At 38.4% G+C, this 21914-nt stretch overlaps 1 protein-coding gene across 1 annotated transcript; it reads left to right on the forward strand.

Moving 5' to 3' along the window:
• Positions 1-268: 268 nt before the first annotated feature.
• map1b (microtubule-associated protein 1B) lies at positions 269-17602 on the forward strand. Its single transcript, XM_084414675.1, has 7 exons — positions 269-671; positions 3199-3300; positions 9752-9834; positions 10566-10706; positions 10886-16064; positions 16196-16428; positions 16513-17602. The coding sequence occupies exons 1-7, from the start codon at positions 494-496 to the stop codon at positions 16666-16668; spliced, it is 6072 nt and encodes a 2023-aa protein (XP_084270801.1). The 5' UTR covers positions 269-493; the 3' UTR covers positions 16669-17602.
• The last annotated feature ends 4312 nt before the right edge of the window (positions 17603-21914 follow it).

The raw sequence follows: 21914 nt of genomic DNA on the forward strand, positions 1-21914 counted from the left end.
AAAAGCAAAACTATTTCAGGAAGATTTTTATATGCAATCATTGGATTTTTATATCCGTTTTGTATATCCAATATTATCAACTGTAACATAAAAAAATTAATAAATGAAATAATAAAGATGTCAGCTACACCTTTTATTAAAAAAAGTACAGCAATCGTTCAAGAGTACAATTTTATTGATATTGATGCCCAATCCACATGTCAACAAGTTCATCCAAAGTTTAATCCTTTAATTATGTAAGGCTTTTCGAGGTTCCAATCGGTCTCGCGCTGTTTTATGATTTGCTGCATGACATCAGCTGGATGAGAGGAGAGGCAGCGGCGATTCCTCATCACTATGACACAGAGTCTGAGGATATAAAAGCCTGGGCCACTCCTTCTGCGCCCGCTGCACGGCTCCAGATAGCAGCTCACTTCAGGTTACCGGCTGGACAGACACACAGAGAGAGAGAGAGAGAGAGAGTGAGTGAGTGAGTGTGTGAGTGTCTGACAGAATGGCGACGCTAGTTGAACCTGTAGATACTCCAGCACCCTTCGGAGGTGTCAGTAGCACGGCATCGCCCACGGCCTCGACACATCACTTCGACGAGGGCAAATATTACCTGCTGGTGGTCACTGGGGAGCTGGTCACTGACGAGCATCTGAAGTGTGCCATTGCGGACATTGAGAAAGGTAGCTCAGCTGACAAGAATAATGAACGAATAATGTGCAGTGCCTCTGCTATTTATGCCATGAATCTATTTAGATGATGTTTGGACTTACGTTGTGTATCTTATGCAGTTGCCTTTTCAAGTGCTGTAGACTAACCTTGAACTCACTTTGGGGTTGAATGGGTGAATCTTAGACATACATTTTTTGCTGACTGCACGAAACTTTCCATGCATTGTTATTGGATTTCTTTGTTGTGTGACTATGTAGATGGAAACTGTATCGCAGCCCCTCCCTGTTAGTAACTGGCGAGCGCACTGCATGTCTTATCAAAGCCATCGCATCGCGCCACCCAATTTCCCAAAGACATCATCAGCACCATGACTGTTTTCGCAGGATGTGGAGCTCTATCCGATGATCCAGATGTGTTGTTTTTGGCCATTTGATGAACTTCAGTGTCTGACTTCTGTTGTGGGCTAGGATGAGTTAGCTTGTATATCTATAGCGCGTCGATCAATAAGACTTGTCGTTTGTTTCGCCGGGGTGGAGGGTCTGCAGTCAGGAGGATGTGCACCATCACCGTGCATCTGCGTGGATGTGATCTGTGGCGCGCGCCAGTTCTTTGTTTCCTAATATCCGTTTTTTCTTACTATATCCTTGTCCTGTTTGCGACTCATTTGGGAATCACGCTAAATAACCATGCACGAGAGAGATTTTAGTAAATGATTTATTCAGTTTAACACTCAATTAAATGCATTAGAAAGAGAATCATATTAAATTGCTAGCTGTAGGCCCTGCTTCATAGCAAGTGTGGCAAAAGCATAACTTCTGCCCACTTGACCAGAGAGACATTGTTGCTGCGCATCCTGATTTATTTACATCCTCTTCCATTCACTCGCTCTTTTCTAATCACCGGCTTGTAGGCGTGGCGCGGTCCGCACTGCAGTCCCTACGGAAAGTCAGAAGGGCCCCACGTTCATGCCAAAAGGGCGTTTCAGTTAGTGATGGGACACGCGGCGTAGCCTACCTGTCCTTTTCATATGTTCATTCAAATAACAAGATTCGGCTATTCATTGCGTCAAGACGTAACTACGTCGTCACGTGGTCCAGCATCCAAATGTTCCAATAAAGCAATATGTAGACACATAGGCTTGTTTGTTTTATTTATAGGTGTGTTTATTGTCATTTTATGTGTCCCTGTCCCAGCCATCAACTCATAGGCAACATAAATCATTAAGAATCTAAATGTAATTTTCATTATTAATGATTGATGAATTCATTATTTCCAAAATAGAGTTCTCATTTCAGTGAGTAGGCTAATGTTGTTGACTTTAGAACCCCTTTCTGGCCGATTCAGTCCTGTTCAGTGAATCGTTCAGACCGAACATTTATTTTTATTTTGTCAAATCAACTTATATAATTCACGTGGTTTAGATAACATTATATTTTGAGTTTCTGTTGATTAAACCAATCTCCATTGTATTACCTCAAATTTTTTTATTTTAATGAACTAAAAATTTGATGGCAATCAGGTTACTTGCTTTTTTAAGTTAAACCAACACATTTTTTCAGTATGGTTTTAGTTGTGATCGGATAGGTCTTTAGATCCCTGTGAGTGATGGTGTGGAAGAAAAAAAGAAGAACAGATAATTATCACTCTTCATCTGCTCTATCAGGAGGCATTAGCATCACTTTGATAAGGCCTCTGCTTTAAAGATGAAAAAAAAATATATATTTCTCAGGTTTAGTTGTTAGATTCCCTTTACTGGAAGATTCACTGCTGTTTTTGTATTGTGATAAACAAAACACATTTACTTTTGTATTGAATGAATCACAAAAAAATTACATCTGGCTTGTTGTGCTCTTGTTTTGTGGAACTTGTGAGTAAATGAGGTTTGGCATCTGCTAAATTCTAACCATTCTTCTAACCATAAATTCTCCAGTAATAGCAGTATGTTAGGCTACTATACTTTCCTTGAAGGCATATGAGTTGCGGTTGTGCATGTGTGGTAGTAGAAATATAGGGGTAATATTCTTCTGTGATTCCATGAAGGAAACAAGTATGCCATCATAAAAACAAATGTTTGTGATAAACAGTGTGAACAGCCTTCTTAACCTTTTACCATTTAGAGGCAGCTCATTTTTGAAGTATATCTGATCTAGAGATGTTGGATCTCCGAAGGTCCATGAAGGTTCACTTCATAGATATTTCCATACATTGATTGGCTTTGGCGTGTATCCCAACAGATCCAGGCATTTAGTTATGTGAATTTGAGAGATATTGTGCTTCAGTTCAATATGCAGGAAAGATCTGAAACCCAATCTGATTATTTGATTACTGATCCAATGTAAAGTTAAGTAATATTTCGCCCAACTGAGTTTCAGATCTTTCCCTGGCATACTGCTACATACTTCATACTCATAAACAAACATTTTAAATGAGGTAGTTTTTGTTGCCTGTATTGTCAATGCATAAAGAACTGTTCTCTTCATGATTGATAAAAAGTACAACACATTTCATATTTTTTACCCTTTTTCCTCTGACTTGCAGGAATTCGGTCATGGGACACAAATCTGATAGATTGTAACTTGGACCAGGAGCTGAAGCTTTTTGTTTCTCGACACTCTGCCAGGTTTTCAGCCGATGTGAGAGGTAGGCTGAACATGATCTGCTCACTTCATATCCTTATAGCCAGCTCAAAACTCTTATGAAGCAATTTATGATAACTTAATATTAAATATTTAAAACGCTAGTGACCCCAAAAGCTCAGTAGTGCTAAAGAGCAAGTATTGTGTAGCGATTAATTATAATGTCATTATTAATAATAACTATTTTTTCCCCCTTTTCACAATAAAAGAAAACATTAGCATTACCATGACTTGGCAAAATCTCCCATGTCACAAGGTCACTAAAACAGCTTCACACCGAGATGAATTTGTCATAGAGAATCTGCCTCAAAAAATCTGTCTAGAAATATAGATAGGTAGTGTTCCAGTGACATAAATTTACTGCCAGTTAAATTAGTTGTATCAATGAGATCAATGAATGATGCAACAGTCACACAAGTGGTTCAGTCCCTGCATTACATTCCTTCCACCATGCTTTGCTCTGTGACTCTTCTGAACTTCCCCATGACATCACGAATGTTACATAACCTCATGTAAAATTGATTCTCATCAGTTTATCTTTATATTAGCGCTTAGCATACAAACGTTGTAGATGACCACAATGTTCAGAACTTTATTTGCTTCCCTATTTCTTTTTGCTATATCTATAATGCTCTTCTATATTTAGAGTAATATTTTTTTACACTGATTTTTTTTTTGGGCAAGTTCTTGATGGATTCTTTTGATGGAGATAAAAGAGGTGGGTTTAGACGGTGTGCCTGGAGCTCTGTCTGGATCAAACCCTGTCCCTGGTGTCCCCTTGTCTGTCCTCCCTGACTGTCTGCCTCTGTATCTTTTGTTTTCTCTACTTTTTTTCCTCTCATGCTGAATTGCTGCAAGGGATGAAAGCTAAATGTGAGATAATTAGCTGAAAAATTAATGACAATGGTTTTGTCTGCTTTTGAACTAAAGCATGCACACACAGTCATACATAGGGGCTTCAAATGCAGTCAGACCCCAACAGTAATATAGATATTTTTTTTCTCTCACAAAATAGCAGGAAATTATAGGCGCTTAACCATAATGGAAATATCTCTTCCAGAGAGCCAGTGAGTCTGCTAATGTAAGCAAATGATGAGCCAACACTGACCTTGAATGATTGAAATGTAATCTGTGTTAGCTTGAACACACACACACACACACACACACACACAAACCATAGCTTAATAGCAAAGCACATTACTTTGTTGAGATCATCAGAATTAATTCTGGAATTCTTATTTACACATCTGAATGACTGTCGGAAGAGGACAAAACAAGAATATATCATTGGCTACAAATCCCCCCCTTAAGGATAAACATGACATGTAGGTGTTGGTTCATTTCCATAATCAGATTTATTGCTCAATGGGTGGCTTTATATGAAGCTTAATAGAAAATGAACAGAGGAATTTGCATTATGCCGCTTTTTGGCCTTTTAAATGCAAAGCCATTACCTGTCCACCACAGACAAATACATAGTGGATAATTGCTTTATCCCACCACCCACTTTCAGAGCAATTCCAATTTTATAACACTTCTTGTTACTTTGAAAGCATTTTAAATTAATTTTTAATACTCAGCACAGAGTAAAAGAGAGTTGTAGGATAATTATCTGTAGAACTGTCCTACAGGGGTTTTGTAGGAGGGTAAGACAGATAAATGGGGGCAGGGGAGAATGTGGGTTATTACTATTCAGCATGGAGGAGGGTGAAATATAAATCATTGAATGTCTGAGACCTGTGGAGAGTACAGGAGATTTGAGACTCACATTATGCATTTATTTAGCAGATGCTTTAAATCTTAAGCAGTGCATAAATGAGAAACATAATAAAAAACACATGGTTGTTCACATTTATTCACATAAAAAAATAGAAAATGTATCTATATTAGATTAACTCCTTTGTACAAAATACCAACCAAATGCCTTTGAAATACGTGGAACCCCTGCCAGAATCACTAAGAGGAGATAAATCACAGTGTGAAACTCGGAAAAGAGATTTCAGTACTTGAAAGAATGCTTGAAAAAGAATTATAAGACAGGCAATATTGTGTCTGTGAGGCTCAGAAGATAAAAGGAGTGTGGAGGATCCCTTTGCTTCTGAGATACTTCAGGACCTTGCCTTTGACTTTTTCACTGCTTTGAGTCGAGACGGAAGCATGGAAATGTGCCTGGAAGTTTAATATTAGATCAGTTATCATAGTCCAGCAGATTCGCTCAGCATCAGCCAGTGCAGTAATCAATAGTAATGAATCAGCTTCTGTAATGTAATCAATAAGCACTTAACAAATGATTGCACTTTACCGTGCATTTACATGATGCCTGATCATTGTGATATTATTAATATTAAAAGTATGAGATGAACTGACAATATATACATTATAATGCCATGTTAAAATATGATACTACTTCATTCAAATAGTTTTCCTTTAACAACTAGTCCATTCAATAATTACATGTCATTTACTCATCCTCATGTTGTTCCAGACCTGTATAGCTTTCCTTTTTTGTGGAAAACAAATGTAAAAATAAAATGTGGTGATATTGCTATCCGGCAAAATTATAGATTTTGATACAATTACATAATATGAAACTCTTTGTTTGATTAATAATTTGATAGTTTGATTTGATCATTTTGCTTCTCAATAGTTTGCTTCTATTTTACATACGAGGCCTTTGGCAAATGCTTTTATCCAGATTGATTTACAAAAGAATTTCTGTTTTTGCATATGAGCCTGCCATTGTTAACAATTCTAAATGTGCTGTGAGTATAAGAACACTAGTTCTAAGTAGAGTACAAATAAAGGCACATAGCATGTTTTATGTCATGATTAGAATACTCTGGTAATACACAAGTCTTTAAACTGAGCCTGAAATTATGTCTAATATGCTTTGCTTTGATGTAGGGGCTAAAGGTGATGAATATGCATCTCATGAAGCTTTTTGCGCAACGTGCCATTTTGCCATTTTAGGGATTTTTGTTCAGACTTTGAGACTGAATGTTATAAGAAGAACTGGAATAAATGTTACTGATATTTCTAAGTATTTGAATGTGTGTTTGAATGAGCTCCTCTGTGCCTTTTTTCAAACTCCCATTTTGGCATTGAAAGGACAGGACAAAGTGAGGGAGAAAGTCAGGTTCATGTTCATGACATTGCATTTGTATGGATGCTTGCTTTGTTTGTGCGTTGTGGTGAGTGTCATTAAATGAGGCTGCATGCCCAAAGGGTGTTCAGTCTGTATTAGTATCAGAGACAGTGTGAGGTGAGATCAGGACAAGAGGGGTGAGGATGGGGTTGGGTGAGTGTGGCAACGCAAAGCTAGTGTAAGTCAAACAATACTGCAGCTGACACATCTACACCCAGAATCAAACTGGAATGGAAATAGCCCAGCTTCTAGGTGACAATCAGATATGCCTGCTTTAGCTTACTAAGAGTTGCAAGTTTGTAGTTATATCTACAACATATGATTATTTAAAGGTGCTGTTTACAAGCAATTTCAGACATTTTGCTGACTTCTGCCATTTTTTAAATTTCAACCTCACTCTCTCAAAAACAACAACAAAAAAAAACATTTATTTTTTTGCTGTGGTAAAAAGGGATGTCACAAGCAATTTCAGACGGTTTGCTGACTTCTGCCATTTTTCTAATTTCAACCTCAATCTCTCTCTCTCTCTTTTTTTTTTTTTTTTGCTGTGGTAAAAAAGGGTGGTACAGACGGTGTCACAGAGACATATTCGATTCTTCATGTCACTTTTCAGTGATATCTGTAAGGTGGTGGAGAGACATTATATATGTGATATTTCCCAAAAAATCGCTTACAACAACACTATTTGACACCGAATGATATTTGACCCCAAAATTTTAATTCATTAATTTACACCCTTGCGGTTCTGAACCTGTGTATACTGTAGGGATAGAACAAAAGAAGAAGATATTTTGTAGGATGTTTCAACTGTATTCACTGTAAAACAGAGGAAAACATTTAAATGTCACATTTGGAAAATTAAGCTATGGCGAAGATGTTTGTTGGTTAACACCATGTTAGCTTCTGTGGCTATTTTCATGGTGAGGAAAAACTCAGCACAATCTAATAAAACATTCTTTAATGATAAAGAGTTTTGACGGAAAGAACATGTTGGTGGATCTTCTCCTAGTATTAAAAACTTGTGTGTCAGGTATGGTGAGGAATTCATCATAAAAGCCCCATTATACTCACCCATGTGGATAATAGTCAGTGGCAGCGGTTTCATTTTCCAAGGGCAAAGGAAAACTCTGCTATCGACCGTAATATAATTTGTCCGAACTTTAGTTTGCGCCACTGATTCTAATCACTTTTTTTTTTCTCTTCATCCCTTTGGAGTTCCCGTCAGCAGCTGTTTTTCACATAAATGGTCTTCCCCCTGGTGTGAGGTTGGCCCTGTAATGATGCCGCTTTTCTGCTTGCGTGAGTCTGGGTGTGTGCTGGGCAGCAGGAAAAGCATTCATGTCAGGTTACTGTCACATCAACTGTGTTAACGGACCTGCCCAGATTTAGAGGAACAAGGAGAAAAGAAATGGTTAGAAGAGAATCATTCATTACCAAAACTCAGATGTCTATGCTCTGAAGAATATCTTCAGCTAAACTAGAGCAGAGAGTACTGCAGTGAGATGACGGCAGCACCTCAGAACACACATATAGAGAAGAAATGAAGTACATCAAGTACGCTCCCCTTGCTATGCAGGTGTCGATTTCAGCTAAATCAGATGCATTCCATTTAATTCATTCTTCCATCCCATAGCTCCTCCCTCTCATCCTCCAACTGATCTTGATAAAGCATGTTCTCCCAAAGGAACTCCCACTCCCATTTCTAATGATCAAAGAGAGAGTGGCCCATTTTGGTGTCTGGAGTCTCAGACATGCTGTATACTTTCTTAAAAAATGTGTGTTCTAGGGGGAAGATGCACTTACATTTAATAAGAAACATATTTAACACTAATTAATCACTACCCTTAGGTTGGTCTGCTTTATTTCTCTGAAATAGTATTAAACATATTGTCTGTTGAGAGTTGAAGTCAGTCTATGTAATGCTAGTTATTTCTTAAATAGGTTACAGAAATGTTTTGTGGAGAGCAGTGGAAAAAGCAAAAAATACAGGGGAGAAGAAATAGATGGGGTACACAGTGAATATGTTTAGATGAGGGGATATGGAACAAATTCAGAGTGTTAATAATAACTCAGCAGGTGGGAAACATACTGTAATTACCTAGACTGCATGAGAGAGTAAACCTGGATTTATGCTCACACACATACAGACAGACACAAACATACTTCATACTGTATGTCTTAATCAATCTGGATATTTCTAAATGAAGGGAGCATGTGTTAGGGAGCAATTAGTATGCACTGTTATGTGCAAATGGGAAAATTGTGTGTGCCCTCTTGTGTTTTAGATTTAGACCTTGAAATTTTGGATAGCTAAGGCCTTATTCTTCAAGCAATTTTCAGCACTTATGGAGCGCATGGTCACTGACCCTATACAAACAACTTCAGAGGTGGGATTATGAGACTATGAACAACAATTGCTGCATGAGTGAATGTTACAGAAGGGGCTCATAGACCTCTGCAGTAATAGCAAACACTCTACTGACAGTGACAGAGTTGACTGTTTCCTGCAATCTTACAGCTTCACCGCTTCTGGACAGCTTGATGGATTTATAATAGGATTGATTCACCCAGACAGAGACTGGAGAATTCTCACCTGAATTTATAATGAGCCATTTGGACAGGGGATGGGCAAAAATAAGATGCTGAACAATCAGAGGCATATTATATTGTCAGTTTAGTCACACTGTCAGAGGACATGTATGGACAGAAAGTACACAGAAAATGGCCAGTTAGCCAAAAAAATAGGAACACGCTTACCACAGAGGAATACTAGAAGTTTTTTTCGTGTTCCACCTATGTGGTGATTGAAAGAGAAAGGATGACAAGTTGCTGGAGGAGGGGCAGAGGTTAATTAGATATCTGTCAATAGAGCATTTATAGAGAAAGGAGGGAGCGAAGAGGAGAGTATTTGCATGAGTACACACAAGGCAATTAAGTGAAACAGATGTCACACAAAAAAAATCCCAGACCATAACCATTTTGACTACAAATTAAACTCAATAAGGCATATATACATAAAAAATGGGCTGAAGGAATGGTAGTGAAAAGAAAAGGAAATGATCTTCAGTAAAATTACAGACCAAATAAACTCACCAAAGCTAGTTTTTGGCTTGTCTTTGAGGTTCCTTAAGCAGCAGCAGCATTTGTGTTGTTCTGGAGTCCTGGTCTTGAGAAGCTATTTTCGGTGAAGACAATCCTTAAAATACATATGTATAATTTAATTCAGTTAATAATACAAACCAAAACATTTTCAAGATCCTCATGTGCATTGTGTGTACATCACAGTAATAGCATGTAATTATATTTTCAGGACAAAAGATTCTACACCACAAAAGTAATGTGTTGGAGACCGTAGTGCTCATCAACCCTTCAGATGAAGCTGTTAGCACTGAGGTAAACCCACTCTCTCTGTTTCTCTATATTTCTATAAATATATCTATGTCTGCCACTAAAACATATTTTAAAACTGTTTTAGGTGTCTGGATCACATAGAAACAAATACCTTATTGGGGATAAGAATAAACACAGAGCTAGTATCCTATAGGACAAGAACGTCATGGTTCCGTATGTAATGGGTGTGTCACAGTTGCAGGCAAACTCATAAATGCACAACACGGTCATACACACAAAGGCTTGCTTGCACACTGTGACTGCAGTTTGACTCTGCATTAATAATATGGTAAAGCACTGCAGGTCTGACCCTGGCAGACCGCCCAGAACAGTCAATGGCAGCAAACTGGAAAATGCTGGCCTGGACAGAGAACAAGAAAGAGAGAGTAAAAAACACAGAAAGCCAAAAGCCAAAGTAATACAATTTGTATTTGTCACACAAAATTGCAACAACAAAAAAAGTTTAGATGAGGTTATAGCAACAAGTTTACTTCTGTTAGGTGGGTTTTTTATAGCATGATATGACATTTTACAGTGCAAACTCTCAGTTGATTAAGGTAACAGTTTTTGGCAGATAAGGCATTTAAATAATTAAGGATAACCTTCACATGTTGTTTTTGTTGCATCAAATGCAAGCCATGATTAATCCAAACCATGTCAATGTTAAATTAATATTATAATATTTATATATATAGTATAATATAATATATATATATAACTTTGTTTATACCTAGGTACGTCTTATGGTCTCAGACACAGCCCACCATAAGCTGCTTGTCTTAGCAGGACAGTGTTTTGAAAATACAGGCGAGCTGATTCTCCAATCAGGCTCCTTTTCTCTCTCCAATTTCATTGATATTTTTACAGATCAAGAGGTGAGTGATTGTTAGCTTTTGCTTTGGTTTGCTGTATTTACCAGTTTTGTGACTGCATTGGAGAAAATATTCTCAAACAGTCAACAGATGCTAAAATTTTGCATGCATATTACAGTTTAACATTAAATTCAAGGAAGCTGTCTTATTTAGTGAAACGTTTCAATTCACTTTACTCACAGATTGGAGAACTTCTTAGCACCATACATCCAGCCAACAAAGCCAGTTTAACCCTTTTCTGTCCTGAGCATGGTGACTGGAAAAATTCAAACCTGGACAAACACAACTTGCAGGACTTCATCCATATGAAGTTAAACTCCCCAACCATCCTTCCAGAAATGGAAGGTCTTTCTGAATTCACAGAGTACCTGTCAGAATCTGTAGAAATCCCATCTCCGTTTGACATGCTGGAACCCCCGACTTCAGGAGGGTTCCTAAAATTATCCAAACCATGCTGCTATATTTTCCCTGGTGGACGAGGTGATTCAGCACTGTTTGCAGTTAACGGCTTTAACATGCTGATTAACGGTGGATCTGATAGAAAGTCATGTTTTTGGAAGCTGGTACGCCATCTGGACAGAGTAGATTCTATTCTCCTCACACACATTGGAGATGACAACCTCCCTGGTATTAATAGCATGCTGCAGCGAAAAATAGCTGAACTCGAGGAGGAACAGTCACAGGGATCCACAGCTAACAGTGACTGGACAAAGAATATGATCTCACCTGATATTGGTGTTATGTTTGTCAACATGCCCCAGAACCTGGAAAATCTTGAGCCTAACTACAGGATTAGAAGAAATGCTGGGGAGGCATCTCTCACAATGCAGTACTTAAACAAGCTGTCTTTAAAACCAGAACCTCTGCATAGGAATATTGGGAACACAGTAGAACCAATTACACTTTTCCAGAAAATGGGTGTTGGAAAGCTTGAAATGTATGTTCTTAACCCTGCTAAGAACAGCAAGGAGTTGCAATGCTTCCTGAAAGAATGGACTGGTAGTGATAAAGACAAAGCCCCTGTCTTGTTGCCAAATGGAAAAGAATCAGAGCTCCCAATCTCATATTTGTCTTCCATCTCATCACTGATTGTGTGGCATCCTGCTAACCCATCAGAAAAAATCATCCGTGTTCTGTTTCCAGGCAATTCCACTCAGAATAATATTCTCGAAGGCCTAGAGAAACTTAAACACTTAGACTTCCTCAAACATCCTGTGATCACACAAAAAGAGCTTAATTCAAACTTAGCCCCTACACTGAAACAAGCAAAGATGAAACATAAGACAGACAGTAAAGAGAGCCTAAAGTCCACATCAAAACCATCCCCAAGCAAAAATGTCCACAAAGAGTCAAAAGAAGAAGCCCCTGAAAAACTAAAAATCCTTAGTAAAACTGACTCTGTGGAAACTCAGGAGCCAACACAAAAGACAGAGAAGAAAGAAAAAGCACTTGTGAAAAAAGTGAAAGCAGGAGACAAGGACATTAAAGGCAAGATTGAGCAAACACCCAAAATTGACACTCCAGAGAAAAAGAAAGCTGACATTAAACAAAAAATAATAAAGAAAGAAACAAAGAAATCAGTGGAAAAGAGTGAGGCTGATAAAAAGGCTGAAAAACCCACACCCAAGAAAGAAGAAAAGACCAAAAAAGAAGAGAAAGTAAAGAAAGAAGAAGTGAAGAAAGAAATTAAAAGACGGGACATTAAGAAAGATTCCCTATTAAAGGAAAGCAGAAAGGATGAAAAGAAAGAAATGCAGAAAGATGAAAAAGAACCTAAGAAAGATTTTAGGAAAGCTGGTAGCTTGAAAAAGAATGCCCCTAGCATACCTGAGGTGAAAAAACCTGCACCTAAACCAAAGGTTGCAGCACGTGGAAAGGCTCCTGGTAGTCCTGCAAAATCCAAAGAGAAGGCTAAGGCTAAGCCCACAAAAAAAGATGCAGGAGAATTAGTGGCAGCAACTTCTGTTTCAGGTGCTATTGCTGATGAACCTGCCATTGAAGCCAGTGTAACAGATGTTCTTGAGGCAGAGAGATCATTGATGTCTTCTCCAGAGGACCTCACTAAAGACTTTGAGGCTCTGAAAGCAGAGGAGATTGTTGAAGATGAAGAAATCCTATCTCAGACCAAAATAGATGATTCTGATCAAGGAGAGATGATCAAGCATGAAGAAATAACTCCTTGCAAAGAGTCTCCAGAAGCAGCAGAGTCACTGGATGAAGGAATAGCAACCACAGAAGCTGAGGAGGAATGTGGTGGTACTCCAGGGGAGCTAGAGCCCAATCAAAAAAGCAATGGCACCAGTGATAAATTTGAAGATGAGGGAACAGGGTTGGAAGAGTCATCTGAGATGGGGGACTATGAAGAAAAGGGAGATACAGAGGAAGTGGATGAGCAGGACAGAGCAATATCTACATTAAAAGATGATGGAGAGCAAGGAGAGCAGGAAACAAAGGAAGGGTCCGATTATGGTGCAGAAGAACCACAATGTTTTGATGTAACCACACCACCAAGGCTCTCTGCACCTTTATCTCCTGCTGTTTCCATTCATGATGAAACTCTACCAGCAGGTTCAGAAAGTGAGGTCGCCTCTGATGATGAAAATCGAGATGAGCCTCCAGAAGAATACACAACATCTGGACACACTCAGTCTACAATTGAGATCTCAAGTGTTCCAACACCTATGGATGAAATGTCAACTCCAAGAGATGTATTGAGTGACGAGACAACTAATGATGAAAGTGATTCTCCCTCCCAAGATTTTGTCAGGTACAGCATGGCTACAGATTTTGAACGAAATAAACTCTCACCTCTCAAAGATCTTCCTGAATTAGATCACTCTAAGAGCGATGCCACTGAAGGGCATGACTATCATGCATCAGCTTCCACCATTTCACCTCCATCTTCACTGGAGGAAGACAAATCTGCCAAGGAGTTTTTAACCAAAACCACATTCTCTTTTGATTCAAACAGGCTCACTGGTACCACTACAAATTTGCCTTTTGTCCGGTCACCTTCTGGTGACCAAAACATGAACATTGACCATATTCATACAGGTGCATCTTCACCGATTGAACTGGGAACCACACTAGCAGGGATGTCAAAAGGAATGGAATCATACAGTCCAGATGAGAAAACTTTAGAGGGCCCTTTATCTCCTCAGTCCTCAGGTCACACACCTTACTACCAATCCCCAGTGGAAGAGAAAGATGGCACTATACCGTCTGAGCCCCAGGGTCCTATTATTGTTGACATCACAAGTGACAAGGAATACTCTCCCAGAGAGGCTAGTCCTATTGATGAAGCGGTGCCTGTGTCACAAATGGAAAAGAAGCAATCACCAAGTTATGAAGCACATTTATCAACCAATTTTGAGCTTGACCACAAGACCCAAAGCCAGACTGACAATAATGATAAAAAGTTAGCAACTGATGACAGTTCTTCAATTATATCTGCTGCATCATTGTTGCCGGCTAAAGCAGAGAGCCTGTCTGATACAAATCCTTTCACAACATTTAAAGAGGACAGCAAAATGTCCATATCTGAGGGGACCACATCGGATAAGTCTGGCACACCGGTTGATGAGGTTGTTGCAGAGGACACATTTTCTCACATTGCCTCTGCATCAACAGCATCACTCGCAACAAGTTCTTTACCAGAACCTACAACAGATGAGGTCTCCCCATCACTTCATGCTGAAGTGGGCTCCCCTCATTCCACAGAAGTGGATGACTCTCTCTCTGTCTCTGTTGTTCAGACTCCAACCACAATGCAAGAAGCAGAAGTCTCCCCATCTAAGGGCAGTCCCCGGCCTATGTCAATCTCCCCTGATGTTTCTCCAAAAACAGCCAAATTAAGAATGCCACAACAGGAAACAAAAACCTCTGAGCAGTCTTTGTCAGCTGAGTGTGGACAAGAATCCCCAGAACACTCATTTACATTGGATTTTAGCAAGCAGTCACCAGATCATCCATCTGTTGGAGGAATGCAGCATACAGCCACTGAAAATGGTCCGACAGAAGTTGATTACAGCCCCTCGGATGGAGCTGGTCTCATGAAAGAACAGCGCAGACCCGGGGAAGCTGGGGAGAAGGCAATGCTTTTCAAAGAGTCTGATAGTTCCCAGGTTGCTTCTGCTTCCCCATCAGATGCCTCTCAGTCCACCCCATCAGTTACAACACCCTGCCAAATTGGGGAGCCAAGAGAAGTTTCCCCAAATGCGGGTCGTTTCTCAGCGTCTGTTACTCCAAAACAGTCACCCCGCAATCAGTCCCCTTTATCTCCTGACTCTTCTCTTGTTCTAGGGAGACCAAGTACTTCACATGAAGGTACAGATAAAGATAAAGCTAGTCCCAGCTCATTGTACGAAGAGACTGGTATGGATAAAATAGAGGACACACAAAATCTGGTGAAGACTCCTCCGAAGGCCCAATCCCCTACAGTGTCATCTTGTTTTTCTCAGAAGACAGAAGAGCATAAACTTGGCTTAGGGACGAATGCCTTCACAGACTTAAACCTCCCCCCTAGCCCCAAAATATTATCTCCAGCAAAAATGTCTCCTTCTTTCAATCAGACAGAAACTCAAGAGAAGTTTTCCAGCAGCTCCACATCATATTCCTACAGCTGTCAATATGGAGAATCTACTAAAATCTGTGATGGTGGGTCCATAGGGCCAGATACATCAAAAACAATCCTTTCTCAGTCACGAGCAGATGTGGACTTGTGTTTGGTGACCTCCTGTGAATACAGACATCCAAAAACAGAGCTTTCTCCATCCTTTATAAACCCCAGTCCTCTTGAGTACTTCATGAATGAGGAACATCCTGTGGAGGAGGAAAAGCCACTTGCTAAGTCTGGAGGAGGACCACCACCACCTGAAGGGAAACAGCAGAACAAGCAGTGTGAAGAAACTCCACCAACCTCTGTAAGTGAATCAGCGCCCTCTCAAACGGACTCTGATGTTCCTCCTGGCACAGAGGAGTGCCCATCAATAACTGCAGATGCAAATATTGACTCTGAGGATGACTCAGAAACACTACCAACAGATAGGACTATCACTTATCGTCATGCAGACCCACCTCCAGCCACGCCCAGAGACCCTGCTCCTGCTCCTCCACATCCTGATGCCTGTATGGTGGATCCTGAGGTCCTTAAGGCTCAGGAGGCATCCCAAAAAGATGAAAAAGGGAAGCCAAAAAAGAACATCAGTAGCAAGACCAAGTCATCTGCAACAAAGAGCTTGTCAAAAACAAGTGCCATCAAAGAATTGAAAGTATCTTCTCCAAAAAAGGCCACAGAAGATAAAGATGCCAAAAATGCTACTAATACCTCTGCATCAAGGGGAGTGAAAAGCAGCACTTCAGGTAACTCTAGTTTCATACTAGAATTTTCATACTTTCAATTTAAAAATATGACACCTTACATAATACACGGTTATGTGTCTATAGTCTATTGTTTTTTTAAAGCATTTGTATATATTTTTATTGTTGTTAAGGAAGCACCAAGTACAGCAGTGGAACGTCAGTACCTAACTGTCCTCCAATGTATATGGACCTAGTTTACATACCAAATCACTGCAATGCCAAGAATGTGGATGCTGAGTTCTTTAAACGGATCCGATCCTCCTACTTTGTAGTCAGTGGCAATGATCCAACAGCACAGGAGCCCAGTAAGGCAGTTCTGGATGCTCTGTTGGAAGGAAAGAGCCAATGGGGAAATAATATGCAGGTACTATTATTCTTCCAATTATGGATACTTTCCTTGAAATTAATGTTGCATATGATATTGGTATGGTTATTCTTACCCCTCTAGGTCACACTGATTCCAACCCATGATACAGAAGTTATGAGGGAGTGGTACCAGGAAACCCATGAGAAGCAGCAAGACTTAAACATCATGGTTTTGGCAAGCAGCAGCACTGTGGTCATGCAAGATGAGTCTTTCCCTGCATGTAAGATTGAGCTGTGATTGTCATGATCAAGATGTGGTAGAGGTTGGATGTTGGAGAGCAAACAATAGGAAAACTTACTACACACATTCACAAAAGCAAATGTTTAGGATCTCTTTCCATATACTCAATAGAGGAACCAGCAAAAATGTTTCTCAGTAGAATTATCTAGTACTCTTTGAGGTCTCAGGTTGTGAAAATATTGGGTTAGACATTGTTGACCACACAAAGAGCAGTTTTTGCTGTATATAAGACCTCCACAAACACCCAGCATAAGCGACTTAGAGCAAACTAAACAACTGACTAAATACATACAGTAGTCGGTGGATGAACACTGTATTGAGCATCTCCAAGAAAACTGACAACAAACTACAAATTTACTAACTTAAAAACAGATTATAAACTGGTCAATGGATCGCTGAAAACTAACTCCATAAATGATAATGTTTACACCAAAGGTCGAGGGATTGTTTAAATGCCTTAGAAAGTGAAACTGAATGTACAACAAACAAGATGCACTTAATATGAGGACAATTAAATGGTATGTATTATCCACAATTACAAATATCATTGGATGCAAAAGCTACATTTAGCATCATATTCCAGCCGCATTGAGTTGCATAAAATATGAATGTGAAGCTTGCTACCTTTGTGATTAAATGCAAAATAGTATAAAGGTCTAACCAATTTAAAAGACTCCCTGAGAAAAAATGCCTGAGAAAACAGGAAATACCATAAGTCGTATGTAAAAACCTTAATGTTATAAATAATACATCTTATACCTCTTCCTCCTGGAAATAATTCATTAATTATATTGTCACCATTGTAATAGATATTAATTTTTACAGGTAGGAAATATTTCTTTAAAACTGGCCATCATTAGCTTGCCTTGAAATCACATGAATTTCACACCACCCTTTTTTAATAGGGTAAAATATTAAATGTTTGAACTCCAAAAATTGTTACTCATTAATTTGTACTGCTTATTATTTGCACACTTTATTTATATTAATGTTTTTATCCTATGAACTGAGTAATTGAGTTGCAATATTTATTTGCCTTATTTAATACTTAATTTATAATTGGAAATTTAGCTTTTTGAATTATGAAGGTAATCATAAAAAGAGATCTCTAACATGCGAAACTTGTCGTTTCAAAGTTGTGTCAGTTCAAAAATGGTTTTTGTTTGATAACTATTGTTTTATTTTCTAACTCCAAATGGAGTTGACTGTCCTTTTAACTGAACATTTCACTCAATATTGAGAGCTGTTCTGTATGCACTGTTCATCCAAATCTTATCCATCTACAATTTTTATTTTCTTAGCTTGTCAATGTTTCCAAGAAGAGCCATCAAGGTTGTGGTACATTGAAAGTTGAGAAACTGAAATCTTTCCTTTGCTTAGGAATCTTTTATAAAATTGCACTGTACTATAATTATAAATAGCTTAGTGACAGAGTGAGTGGTCGGATGATATGTGCATGTGTAATGTATTATCCTTGACATTTCTCTGTGCTTTCTTTCACTAAGAGGGGAAACTCACTCTTTACTGCCAACAAATCACTGCAAGGATATGACTGAAATAATTCATGATTGGAAAATCATGAACTTGGATCAGGTTTGTTGTATCTAAATGTCACTTTTAATCAACCATACAGTCATGGAAATTTTACCATCTCATTGAAGACTGTCAATTGAATTCCAATCATCAATTACTATGACGCTTCCACTGTATACGAATTTTACAGTTTCAACTAGTAAATTGCATGATATCTACATGACGATACAGGATGATGCCACAGGTTGTTAAAATATTTCAAAGCCATAACTGCTTGAAACATTTTATCACAATATTTAGAGCCAACAACACATTAACAAAAAATTACCAGGGAACACGGTGCCGTTGTGGCCCAACCCTTTTCAACAGCTCAAGAAGACAATAAACTTGATATGACGATGATCTCAAACCTCACGGTTCAGAACTGGATACTTCTTAATTCCATACTAACAGCAGCAACGGTTAACAGACTCTTCTAGCCAAGTGCTTTAGCAAAATGCATTGTTGTTTATCCGCTAGACATCTACAAGAGTAAATACAACACACACACACACACACACTCAGTCTATCACTCTCTTTCCTCTGACCCACAGTAACACTTCACTTCACTTTCTCTCAAAACTTCACAATCCCTCTGGTTTTCCTCGCTGACCTTCGGGTGCTAGTAAGAATATGTCTGCAGTTGTGTATGAACTATATATATTAATCTTGTGAACTTGCATCTTTCCCTTTTTTCATTCCTAATCCCATATCTAGAGGATAGTCTCAAGTGAAAGTATTACCTTGTGCTTTTTCCTGATGTTTGTGTGCGATATATCTTCTCAACTATGGGGTGTTTGATGTAAAGGGAACTACAATTAAAAAGAAGGTAAATCAGTCCACAATAAATAATTTTGTGGAAAATATTTTGTGTTTTTATTTGTAGAGTATGGTATTCCACAAAATGTGGTTATGCTGTTGGTAAGGGGAATTTTGTGATCTTGTGCTTGCTCAAAGGCATTTCTGAGAGTTTAATTGGCTACAAAACAGGCCTAAGCCCCTGGGCTCATGTGTCTGATTCTGGTTAGAGATCTGGCTCCGACCAAATTTACCCAAACTGAACAGGATTTAGGCAAGGGATTTGTGCATTCAACACTGAGCATAACTTTAAATTGAACTTTTCTTTTAAATAAAAGGAGAGCAATTTCCTACATGCTTTTATAAAACATTAGAATACATAGAAAAATTTACTCTTGAAAATAAGCTGTTATGGTGAATCAAGACTGGTTTGTATTAACATCTATTTGATTGAGGGAAGACAGACTGGTCACTACCCTGGCAGTCAACCATGCCATCACTGCCCTTATGCCACAGAGGACATTAACTAATGATGACTTGGGCACTGCAGGCATTTTTCAAACCCAGACAGAACCATAGCGTTAAATCAAAATGGAAATGTCTAGCGGCAAAAGTACCAGAGAAATAACATTGGCTGAAGTTCAATGTGAGAAGTCTGGGTCACGGCATGCTATTACTTTTATGTACTGAGCATGATGTCAGCAGATCAATGCAGGTCAGAGGAGTCATGCAACCTAAAGTGACTTTACATTAACTCTGTTTGCTTTTATGTGAAAGGAGTAAAGGAAGTAGAATTATTTTAAATATTTATTTTGTTTTAAAATTTGATTATGTGCATTGTGTTCTCAAAACTGATGCACCTTTTCAACATGCAGCTTGACAGCAGATATTATTTCTACCAAAGTGCACTGAAACCACATAAACACTTCATACATCATGTAGCAAACATCCTCACCAATAAAAACGGTCACTTAATAACAAAATTACTTTAAAGCACTGGATACTAGTAATATAACTGGATCATTTCATTATCTTAGATTTTTCAAATACTGTAGTATGCCAGTGTAAATCACAAATTATCCATTTTAATATCTTTGAATAAAACAAAAAACTGATAAATAGTGATGTTGAACATATTTTGTTTTGACATATAACATGTAAAAGTGAGCAAAAATGTTTTTATAAAAGTTCTGATTGACTGTGAGTGAGAAACGATATCATGAGTTAAAATATATGGTCACTGAATGAATTTTGTAACAAGGCAAATAATAAATGATTCACCATTTAATTAAAGGGTTCTCTGAGAAATTAACACAACCAATTTGTGTAAAAAACGGTAATATTAGCAGTTTACAACAACTTTACTATGCAAATTTGCTAAACAGCAAATTAGATACGCAGGGTAATGCTAAAGAAAGTACTATAAACCTGCAATTTGACCATGCACATTGTGGTCTTGTTCAAAACAAAACATACAGAGTCACAAGAAGGAACAAGAAATATGCTGGTAAAGCTGCAAAGCTCTTTGTTTCGAATGTATTGTAATTTCTCAGATATAAGTGAACACAAGTTCACAATCTATGGCAGGAATAAAACACTGAATTTACTTTATTAGCCTTGTTATGCTGCTCACAGCATCATGTGAACACCTCCATCTTGGATCTCATCAATAATCCAGCACACTTGAGAGTCAGCCTCCAATTGGGCAAATGAGAGTCTCAGCTGAATGGGGTGAGGTGCTGTTGCTAAGGAAACGAACAGCAGAGTCCCACCAGGACCACAGAAGGAGTCTAAGTATAATACAATTGCTTGTTTGGTTACTGTATCTTTAACATGTTACATATACCACGCACACATTTTAAATATAAATGAGTACATAGTATAGGTTTCAATCATTTTATATAAAGCTAATTAAAAATACTACAAAATACTGACCCTAAATAAAATATCCTCGATGGCAGATTTAGCTCTCTTCTGGGGACAAAACTGTTCCTACACACTAGCATGTGTACTTACAGATCTTTCCATTCATCTTGAAAGTCTTTTGAAACATCATCCAATAAAATAATTATCTTCACCTACTCTGCATTTATGGTCATGTCATCCTGTCAGCTTTATACACACACCAATGATTCTGTGGATCCTCAAAAGATATTCTTTATTCTACATTGCTTTGTTACATGTTGTAGGCTATTTAAACCAGCTAATAATCGTGTATTTCATCTCTCAACATGACATGCCATGTCACTCTCAAATAACTAGACATGCAATAATTTATATCAAACCTGCCTTGACAAAATTTCCCAATCAAACATTTTGTCACAAATAATGTACTATTGTGGCATATGCACCAGAATGACACACACACACACACACACACACACACACACACACACACAGACAGACAGACACACACACTCTCTCTCTCTCTCTCTCTCTCTCTCTCTCTCTATTAATAATGACCTTTCAATGCAGAGAAAAGAAGCTGGGAAATGATCCAGCTGTTAATTGATTATCTACTGCTGGTGTGGTTAGAACAGATGAGCAAGGGAAGCAAAGGAACACGTTTAGCTTTTTTTTTTCTCCACTAATAGCTCCTCTCTTTTTTTGACAATACAAAACAGCATCACTACAGACAGAAAGACTCTACTAAGTGTATCTAGGGAAACCAATGGCTTATCACAACCTCCAACAAGCAATGATCATTTAAAGCAACCATTGAAACATAATCAATCAGGGATGGTAAAAATAGGCTACTTGTCAGCCATTTTAACTTGCAATTGAGTAATAAATCAGTCCTAGAAACAATGCTGAAAAATGTTTAAACCAGCCTACAATACCAGTTTTAGCCAGTCTCACAGCCTAGTGAAGCT

Source organism: Rutilus rutilus, assembly GCF_951802725.1.
Source record: "Rutilus rutilus genome assembly, chromosome: 7".
In the NCBI taxonomy this organism is placed as follows: Eukaryota; Metazoa; Chordata; class Actinopteri; order Cypriniformes; family Leuciscidae; genus Rutilus; species Rutilus rutilus.

Excerpts from the sequence above, each read along its gene's own strand:
- map1b (XM_084414675.1), top strand. The coding sequence starts at position 494 with ATGGCGACGCTAGTTGAACCTGTAGATACTCCAGCACCCTTCGGAGGT. Across the intron at positions 9,835-10,565 it reads ATGAAGCTGTTAGCACTGAG|GTACGTCTTATGGTCTCAGA; the intron begins GTAAACCCACTC and ends GTTTATACCTAG. Across the intron at positions 10,707-10,885 it reads ATATTTTTACAGATCAAGAG|ATTGGAGAACTTCTTAGCAC; the intron begins GTGAGTGATTGT and ends CTTTACTCACAG.